Genomic DNA, 9,485 nt, shown 5'->3' on the forward strand with positions numbered 1-9,485 from the left:
AGTAATGAGGCTCCTATCTCCTTTTCCTCATGAGCATTATCTGATTGTGTTACTGGCTATGAATCTCAAAGACTACCCCATTCCCTGATTTCACCATCCCCTGATGAAGGGGCTGACCAATTCATGAGTTTTCTGGGACAGCTTGGAGTTTGGGTGTGAAGGGTATTACTTTGTCTTCTCACAAAAAGGAAAGAGGGAAAGAAACTGAGTAAAGAGACTAGGAGGAAAAAGACGGCTGCGTTCGGGGTTGTCCTAGCTCTCTAGGTTCGCTAGCCAGGACTTCTTGGGTCCTGGTAAGTATACGACCCCAGTCTTGATGGTTACTGGCACCTAGCGGGTTGGAAGAATTCTCCATCAGCCCAGGCGGCGCTTCCCGGCACAGGTAGGACGAGGATGTCAGGAGCTGAGGCCCTATGTAGCCGCCAGAGGGCGCGAGCGCCTCAAGTCCACGCGCGATGGCGTCGACCCGACCAGGAAGGAAAGGTGGTCGGCCTACTAGAGGTGGCTTCGGTCCGCGAGCCCGCGAGGACAGCGGGGCCCTGCCTTGCCCGGGAGCTGCCGGCCTCCGCGCGCAACGCACCCGTCCTCGCATTCTGTTCCGCCCGAGGGCCCCACCCCGATCTGCGCTTGCTGGTTGACCTCGACGCCCGGGCGGGGTCGGAGGGCGTTCTAATCTCCTCGCCCACCCCGCGGCCCTAAACCCGGTCCGAGCCGGAGGCCTGCGCGAAGGAAGCAGCCAGATCTTCCTAGAGGAACGCCAGAGAGCCAGGCCCGGGGGCAGCCCGTAGGCGGGCGCGGCGCTCCATCACCCACCCTCCTCGTAACAATGGCCCGAGGGGCTGCGGGCAAGGCGGCTGGCGCAGAGGAGCAGGGCCGCCGGGGCTGTGGAAACCCCGCCCCTCGACCAGCTCCCTGACAACGCGGGCCGGGCCGCGCCGCCTGCTCCCCGCCCCTCGCCGCCCCGCACCAGGCGGGGCCGGGGCCAGAGCGCCGCCGCCGCTGCCGCTGCTGCTGCAGCTTCTGCTCTGCAGAGAGGGGCCCGGGGCCGGGGTCAGGGAGCCCTCCCTCCCACCTTCTCCCGCCGCTATGAGCCAGGGAAGTCCGGGGGACTGGGCCCCCCTTGACCCCACCCCCGGACCCCCAGCGCCCCCCAACCCCTTCGTGCATGAGTTACATCTCTCCCGCCTCCAGAGGGTTAAGGTAAGGTGTGGGCGGGGGGCGTCGGAAAGACTCTCGGGAATAGAAAAGAAGGCCTTTCGGAGCTCTAGCAATGATGGGGATGGGAATCCGGAAAGGAGGTGGGTGGATAGGCTAGCGGGGCGGGAGTCCGGGGGTGCGCACGTGGGGGCGGCGGGGTGGTGGGCGAGGAGTCCTGGAGAGAACACGGGCTTAGGTGATCCGCAAGCTCGGAGGTGTGTGAGAATTGACTAGGTGAGGATGGTGGACTGCCGGGGACCCAGAGGTAGGGTAGATGGAGGACACTGAAGACTGCGGATTACATCCTGCGGAGGCCGATGGGCTAGGATGGAGTTGGAGGCTACGGATAGCCGCGGGTGGGGGCAGGGGCCTGCTGAGAGCTTCTGCGTGGTTGTGACTTGAAGGAGGTTTCTGGGCCCGGAGCCTGCAGCCCCCTGTGCCCTTCCAACAACCCCTCTTCACCCCGCCGCCCCCCCTCCCCGCACCACCCCCCCACCCCCACCCCCCGCACTGCAGCACCTCCTGGTGGGGGTTGGAAGGAGGTTGTGAAGGGGGTTGGCTACAGGAAGTGGAGGGCCGGACCAGCCTGGGGAAGCTGGGGAGTGGAGTGGTGTGAGAAGGGAGTGTCCAAGGTTTCTTTTGCCTCCGCCTCCGCCGTGCCGGCTCCTGGGGCTAGGTTTGTTTACCTGCCCTCTCCCCGGGGCAGCCCTTGGAGTCACGCTGGCTCCTGGCAACCCCTACCCCGTGGAGTAGGGCCGAGCTCCTCTTCTCTCTCCCATCCTTAAGTACTGAGGGAGTGCTGCTCCTGCTGGGCAGAACCAGAGACGGTCGAGGGTCTGAAAAGTGGACCTCTCTGAGTGTTCCACTCCTCTGCACCCCACCTCGGGCCCAAAGTGGAAAGAATGGTGCCCCTGATTTTTGTTAGACATAGGAGCTATTTATAGAAGGGGATGTGATGAAGAAGTCTCTAGCCTGTTCTACATAGAGCACAGGGCTGGGCATTTTAACACTGGTTAACATTAAAGCCTCTTAACAGCCTCAGTTGTATAGGTGTGGTGGGGACAGACTGAAAGAAAAATGAGGCCTCTGATCCTATTGGTATCTTCATCCCACCTTGGGTTCCAATCCCATCTCCTGTTCCACACGACTTGCCTTCTGATCTCCAGGGGTGATGGTCCTTTGCTCTGGGTCCATCCTTGTGGGAGAGGGGAAGACTAGAGGAAGCATCTCAGAGCCCTGAAGTGGCCTTCTCTCCCACCCTCTGCAGTTCTGCCTCCTGGGGGCACTGCTGGCCCCCATCCGAGTGCTTCTGGCCTTTATCGTCCTCTTTCTCCTCTGGCCCTTTGCCTGGCTGCAAGTAGCTGGCCTTACTGAGGAGCAGCTTCAGGAGCCGATTACAGGATGGAGGAAGTAAGTGAGGGGCCCCAGAGACCCAGATTTTCACTCCTCTTCCCTGCTGTCCATTCTGCTCCCTCTTTGAGAAGAAGAGGAGGGAGGGTTCTGAAACTCTCCCACCCAGAATGGTCCCAGAGTAACCAGAGACATCAGCCCCTTTGCCAGAGTAATAGAGGGCAAAAAAAGGGCACCTGCTTTCCTGGGTGTGTGAGAGAGGGGCGGGATCTCCGCTTGCATTGATGCCGAGCCTTGCCCTGCAGGACCGTATGCCACAATGGGGTGCTGGGCCTCAGCCGTCTGCTCTTTTTCCTGCTGGGTTTCCTCCGGATCCGAGTTCGGGGCCAGCGGGCCACTCGCCTTCAAGCCCCTGTCCTGGTTGCCGCCCCCCACTCTACTTTCTTTGACCCCATTGTTCTGCTGCCCTGTGACTTGCCCAAAGTTGTGTCTCGAGCTGAGAACCTTTCCGTTCCTGTCATTGGAGGTGAGAGATTAAGAGGGGTGAAGGGGAGGGAGAACAACTCTGGGCAAAAAAACACAGGAATCAGGGATATTCTGGAGAGAGTGGGGAGGGAGAAGTTAGAAAGGACGGCAACTGATGCTGGCGAATGAAATGCAAATTAACACCGTTTATGAAACAGCCTCTTAGACTTTGACCTCTGTGCGAATTAGAAGGGAGCAGGGAGCTCTTGTTAGTTCCCTAAAAGGACAACACACCAAAAAAAGGAGGGTCTCCCACTGAGGAGCATCTCCTACTGTTGAGAAAGGGGAGGCTGCAGGTGTTCCTGCATCTGGGTAGAGACCAAGTGACACCTTGTACCCTCTCTGGACCCCCAGCCCTTCTTCGCTTCAACCAAGCCATCCTAGTATCCAGGCATGACCCAGCTTCCCGGCGCAGAGTGGTGGAGGAGGTCCGTAGGCGGGCTACCTCAGGAGGCAAGTGGCCGCAGGTGGGTAAAAGGGTCTTCAGATCACCTCACCTTTTATGTGCTCCCAAAGAGACTTCTCTTTTCTCTCCTCCCCTTCCGCCCACATCATTCTGTCTGGTCCCTTGGTTTTCTCCCCAGGTATTATTCTTTCCTGAGGGCACCTGTTCCAACAAGAAGGCTCTGCTTAAATTCAAACCAGGTAAGTAAAACAGTGATAGATGGTAGAACGGTAGGGAAAAGCCCCAGATTTGGAGAGAGACTCTGGAGTAACCCAAGGAGTGGAGGGGTGAGGGAGGAAGGAAGACAGGAAACCTCCTAGCTGGCGCTGAAAAAACACCGGGAGTCAGAAAATTCTAAATGAAATGGAACCAGGCCAAATGTCATTGCAGAGCTGTTCCAGACCCTTGTACTTCATGCTTTTTAGCTACTTCCATGTACTAACCTCTGTCTCGGGGGTGGGGGTGGAAATGGGATTTAGGAGCCTTCATTGCAGGCGTACCTGTGCAGCCTGTCCTCATCCGCTACCCCAACAGTCTGGTAAGTCTTAGGGCTGGGAGAGGGTGGAGGGGCATGAGCCCACCCGGAATGGGAATCAGTGGAAGCTGCTTGTGGCACCATGGGATGTGCATGTGGGGGTGGGGCTGAGTCAGGGCCAGGGCCTCTGCTCATAGTTCCAGGGAAGAAAAGTCATGTCTTTCTGCCCCCACCTCTGCTTCTCCTGTAGGACACCACCAGCTGGGCATGGAGGGGCCCTGGAGTGTGAGTAGTGGTGTTCCTAGGGAGAGGGTGGGAGCAGGGTCCATCAGAACTCGTGGCCCATCTTCCACCTTCTAGACAAGGTGAACGGCCCCTCTTCATCCTGGGACGGAGAAATCTAGAGAGGGGGATGGCTGTTTCCCTCTGTTTTGTTCTGTCTCCTGATACAATCTAGAATTGCTTTTAACTATCCTACCTAATCATGTTTGCTGTGATTATAGTGCCTTTTGACTTACTTGCTTATCTAAGTGATTTTTCTCCCACAGTTCGCCACCGCCACCAGGCTTGCCTTTTGCCTTCTCCCCAGTTACTCAAACCCCTCGCCTGCACTTCTTGCTGTGGCATAGCCCTGCATGGCTTTCTCTCTTATCCTGTCACCTTTCTGGCCCCTCTGTTTCCCAGCTGCGTATTCATCCAGCTGACTCTATGGCTAGTAGTTTATTTTTATGTGGGGGGCAGTATACAGAACTTGCCACTCCTGTCTTGGGTTGGGAGGGGCCTACAGTTAGATGTTGATGAGCATCCGAGGTCTCTTTTTTAGACTCAAAGTCCTCTGGCTCACAGCCTCTCAGCCCTGCAGCATCGTGGATGTGGAGGTATGACTCCCACAGGTGGGATGGGAGGATGGGCATCTGCTGACCCAGCTTTGGGAAAAGAAGGTGAGAGTGGTGGCCTCTAGTTTTGAGGTCCCGATGAGAAGTGTGTGTGTGTGTGTGTGTGTGTGTTTCAGTTCCTCCCTGTGTATCGCCCCAGCCCAGAGGAGAGCAGGGACCCCACCCTCTATGCCAACAATGTCCAGAGGGTCATGGCACAGTGAGTGTCCCACAGAGGGTTTCCTAGAGCAGATATACAGGGCAGAGGAACCACAGGGGTGGGAGGAGGGGTGAGGTTTTGAAACCAGATAGGGGAGTGGGGGGAACAGGGGGCTGTTGGACTGCAGTTGGGGAGGGAAGGGTGAAAAGTGCCTGATAGCTCCCTGGCCAGCAGGCCAGGGTCAGTAATGCATCTCTGCTCCATGCCCCCCTGCATCCCTCATGCTGTAGGGCCCTGGGCATTCCAGCCACTGAGTGCGAGTTTGTAGGGAGCTTACCTGTGATTGTGGTGGGCCGGCTGAAGGTAGCACTGGAGCCACAGCTATGGGAACTGGGAAAAGTACTTCGGAAGGCTGGGTAAGTGACCTTGAAGAAAGAAATTTTTTTAAATGGGAAGGTAGAGAAAAATTTTGAAAGATAATGGAATTAAAGGAAGGAGGGGAAAGGGGAGAAAAGTAGTAATGGCGTTCAAGAGTTGGAGTACATCTTAGAAAAATACGAGGTATACCTGTGCTGGGAGAATTCTTGAGACTGGGGCCAAGGTCCTGCTGGTTATGTGTTCATCAAGAAACTGAGTCAGCTCTTCTTCTTCAACAATTCCATTGTAGGCTGTCCCCTGGCTGTGCGAACACTGGGGCAGAGCCAGGCCGGAGTCAAATGATCAGCCAGGAAGAGTTTGCCAGGCAGCTACAGCTTTCTGACCCCCAGATGGTGGCTGGTGCCTTTAGCTACTTCCAGCAGGTAAAGGAGCTGGGACACCCAAGTTTTAAGGATGGTACCTGAGGGGCTGTGTCAGTCACATTGGATGGCCAGTTTGGAGTCTGGACTGGATGTTCTTTTTTGGTTTTGTTTCTTGGTTTGTTTTGTTTTGGTCTGGGTTGGATGTTCTAACAGCTACTGTTAGATGAACATCTGAAGTCCACTGGGAGACTCATTTTTTTGTAGAGTATACAGTGCATTGAAGAGCAATTTCTAGTCATTGTAGGGAAGAACAATGGAGAAATAGTTGGTCACTGAGATCCATAATTTCTGAGCCACTTTAGAGTTTGACACAGATGGAAATCATATGACCTTGACTGCCACTGTGCGAGGGTTTCAGAGAAGAGTCCTAAGGTTAGGTGGGAAGATGACCTGTGATAACACAGGTCAGTTACATTTGGGACCCAGAAGTATCTGCAATATTTGAACAGATTTTTTAATATCCCAGAGCTTATCTGGGGGATTCCTGAACTTTCTCAAGAATCTTGGCAAGCCATGTATTTCCTGGAACTTAACCAGGTTTTCTTATTGAATTATAATAACCCTAGAAGATTTTTAATGTTCAAGAATAACCCCCAGTGGTCCCAAGGAGCTCCTTTTTTTTGTTTTGTTTTGATTTTTGGTTTTGGTTTTGGTTTTTGTCTTTTCAGGCCTACAACCATGGCATATGGAGGTTCCCAGACTAGGGGTCAAATCCAGAGCTGTAGCCGCTGGCCTACATCATAGCCACAGCAACACCAGATCCGAGCTTCATCTGTGACCTATGCCACAGCTCACGGCAACACAGGATCCTTAACCCACTGATTGAGGCCAGGAGCTTAAACCTGCGTCCTCATGTATGCTAGTCAGATTCATTTCCACTGAGCCATGACGGGAACTCCCAAGGAACTCCTTTGGAACTAAGATGCAGACCGTGGTTACCGAGAGTGACCCAGATGTGCTGATTTCTTGGATTGGGGCAGACCGTGTCTGAAAGGAGCATCATAACCTGTAGCAGAACAGAACCAAAACCACGATGCCCTGAACCCCCACAGATGTGGCACAGCAGGCATCCTCAGGTGGTTTTATATATATATATATAAATTTCACCTGGTATGAAATTATACCACTGGCCCCCTTTTAGTTGGTTGGACCAGTTCTCCCACATAGTCTGAATCAAAAGAGAACCAGTTTTTCCAGCTTGGGTCAGGAATGCCCTGCTTGTATGTAAGAAACTTGATGGGAACTTCAGTGTACCTGAGAGATTCCCTCATGCCTAGGAGGTCCCTTTATGGAAGTGCTTTGTCACCAGGTAGCTTGATGGGTGCAGCTCAAGCAAACCTATGCCCTGAGAGAACTCTTGGGGATGCTGGAGAGTTTAGTTTCAGGGCTCACAGGTCTGAGGGAAGCAGACACAGGGGTCACCCCCATGCCTGCTGAGAAGAGGGAGGTGCTGAGGTCTGGAGCAGGAGGGAGGACACAAGGTTGGTCCCTGCATCGTCCTGGTTTCTCTTCCACCCTCCAGGATGCCAGTGGTTTGGTGGACTTCCGAGATGTCACGCTCGCCTTGGCAGCTCTGGATGGGAGCAGGAGCCTAGAGGAGCTGACTTGCCTGGCCTTCGAGGTACCTGGAAATTGTGAGGGCGGAGGGGCATGTGGTTGCTGTGCTCACCCCACCTGGAGGTGTGTGTGGTATGCTGTTCCCAGGAGCTTCTAGATAGTAGGTGCTCAGTATGCACCCCCGGGCCACATCTGAGCCGCACAGCCCTAGTGTGTCTATGCTGAGGCCTTGTTGGGAACAGGGAGGTGATATGATGATTATAATTCTGCACAGAGGGCCCTGCAGGGAGGGTGGGAAGCCTGGGCCCTGCACTTTTGGAAGAGGAGGAGCCTGTCAAGGCAGACCTGCAGGGCGATGGCACGAGGAGAGAGCTTGATTCGCATCCCTTTTCCTCCAAGCTTTTTGCCGAGGAGCAGGCCGAGGCGCCTGGCCGCCTGCTGTACAAGGACGGCTTCAGCACCATCCTGCACCTGCTGCTGGGGTCGCCCCGCCCTGCCGCCATGGCTTTGCATGCCGAGCTGTGCCAGGCCGGACCCCGCCAGGGCCTCTCCCTCTGTGAGTCACTGCCCTCTGGGGCCCATGCAGGCACTCGGGTGCCACCAGCACTGGGCTGGGAGGAAACAGGGCTGGTGCCAGTGCAGGGAGTCAGGATGTCCAAGAGGCTAAGCTGGGAGGGAACCGGCTCGGGAGACAGAGGATGTCAACAGGGATTTGAGACAGTGAGGCTGAGATGACAGGATAGGATGGGCCAGTTCTGAGAAGAGAAACCCGGGACCCTCTTCCTCTCCTCCTTAGGTCGTTTTACTTTCCCCTCTCGCTTTTACCATCCAGGTCAGTTCCAGGAATTCTCCCTCCACCACCCGCTCCACGGGAAGCTCTTCAGCACCTATCTGCGCCCTTCCCAGACACCAGACGCCTCCTCCCCAGGCAGCACCCCCGCCCTGGCCAACGGGACTGTGCAGGCCCCCAAGCAGAAGGGTGACTGAGCACTTTGACCTCCCCAGCTCACACTGGCCCACAGACTCAGGGCAGCACCAGGGGCCCACCCTGGGCCTCAAGCCCAGCTCTGTCCTGCTTGATTTTTTTTGTTATTATTATTGGTTTTTTTAAGTTGGTTTTCATTTTTCGTTTTATTTTGTAAGAAACTATTTTATATATAAATATATATCTATATCTATTTTAAAAAAAAGGAAGCTCAGTCACACCGATGGTGTCATTAGCTGGCAAGGAAAGGGACTGATGGTTGCAGGCCACCCATGGGAAGGCCCTAAACGAACATTCCCAAGGTCGGTCCTCTTGGCCACAGACGGATGTATCCTCCTCACTTCCAGACCAACAGGGTGCTCTGCAGAGCATGCAAATCTCCTTTTGTCAGACCCTATAAACACTTTCTTTAACAGGCCTCCTCACGAACCTCTTTTCGGCCTTTTCCCTCTTGTCCTGTCCTCATTAGAGATTAAAAAATAGCTGACTACCATTCCACATTTAATAAAAATCCTGCTGAGATGGATCCACCCCCCCCCCCAATAGCAGAGGCAGAGAGCCATGTCAGGAACCAACCCTACCTGCAGATCAGACCTGCCCACCCACACCCTGCCCCCCTTGGGGGCGGGGGGGGGGGGTCTGCCATGGGATGAAATTGGGGACATCACAGTCCTTTCTGTCCAGCTTCTTTGCAAGAAAGAAAAAAAGGCCCGCTCAAGGTGCTATATCCAGGCACAATGATAGTTAGATTTAGAAAATAGATCTCGATCCCAGAAATCTGACAGGTTAAAAAGCACTTTGCCATCTATGGGCTTTTAAAGGGGAACAGATAATGGTAGGATAGCCAGAGAAGTCCTCCCAGCACCATGTCCAGGCTTTTGATGAAAGGGGACTCAAGTGACCACTGGGGACCCTGGCGCTGGGGCTCATCAAGGGGCCGAGACAAGGCTGAAGGCTGGGAAGGCTTCTGGATACATCTAGTCCAAGGCTACCTCACCTCCTTTCTTCTCGGCATCTTATCCCATCTAGCAGCGAAGACGAGTACAAAAGGGCACATTGAGAACATTTTCCAACAACAAAATCTTTTATTCGTGTTAGCTTTTTCTCCATACAACT

At 54.6% G+C, this 9,485-nt stretch overlaps 1 protein-coding gene across 2 annotated transcripts; it reads left to right on the forward strand.

Moving 5' to 3' along the window:
- Window positions 1–971: 971 nt before the first annotated feature.
- Window positions 972–9,450, forward strand: LPCAT4 (lysophosphatidylcholine acyltransferase 4). Of its 2 annotated transcripts, XM_047796001.1 has the most exons (14): window positions 972–1,200; window positions 2,465–2,607; window positions 2,853–3,073; window positions 3,427–3,539; window positions 3,657–3,717; window positions 3,997–4,055; window positions 4,243–4,277; window positions 4,816–4,870; window positions 5,005–5,087; window positions 5,318–5,443; window positions 5,695–5,827; window positions 7,350–7,448; window positions 7,784–7,940; window positions 8,217–8,495. In XM_047796001.1, exons 1-14 carry the CDS (start codon window positions 1,087–1,089, stop codon window positions 8,369–8,371), a joined length of 1,554 nt encoding a protein of 517 aa, XP_047651957.1. In that variant the 5' UTR covers window positions 972–1,086; the 3' UTR covers window positions 8,372–8,495. The 2 variants fall into 2 exon arrangements, with proteins under 2 accessions (XP_047651957.1, XP_047651958.1); XM_047796002.1 differs by lacking the exon at window positions 7,784–7,940 and having other exon boundaries at window positions 977–1,200; window positions 8,217–9,450.
- The last annotated feature ends 35 nt before the right edge of the window (window positions 9,451–9,485 follow it).

Source organism: Phacochoerus africanus, chromosome 9, assembly GCF_016906955.1.
Source record: "Phacochoerus africanus isolate WHEZ1 chromosome 9, ROS_Pafr_v1, whole genome shotgun sequence".
NCBI classification, from domain to species: Eukaryota; Metazoa; Chordata; class Mammalia; order Artiodactyla; family Suidae; genus Phacochoerus; species Phacochoerus africanus.

What these genes read in the sequence shown, in the direction of transcription:
- LPCAT4 (XM_047796001.1), top strand. Translation starts at nt 1,087, where the DNA reads ATGAGCCAGGGAAGTCCGGGGGACTGGGCCCCCCTTGACCCCACCCCC. An exon ending in CCGATTACAGGATGGAGGAA is followed by an intron (nt 2,608 to 2,852) that starts GTAAGTGAGGGG and finishes CTTGCCCTGCAG; the next exon opens with GACCGTATGCCACAATGGGG. An exon ending in GTCCAGAGGGTCATGGCACA is followed by an intron (nt 5,088 to 5,317) that starts GTGAGTGTCCCA and finishes CTCATGCTGTAG; the next exon opens with GGCCCTGGGCATTCCAGCCA.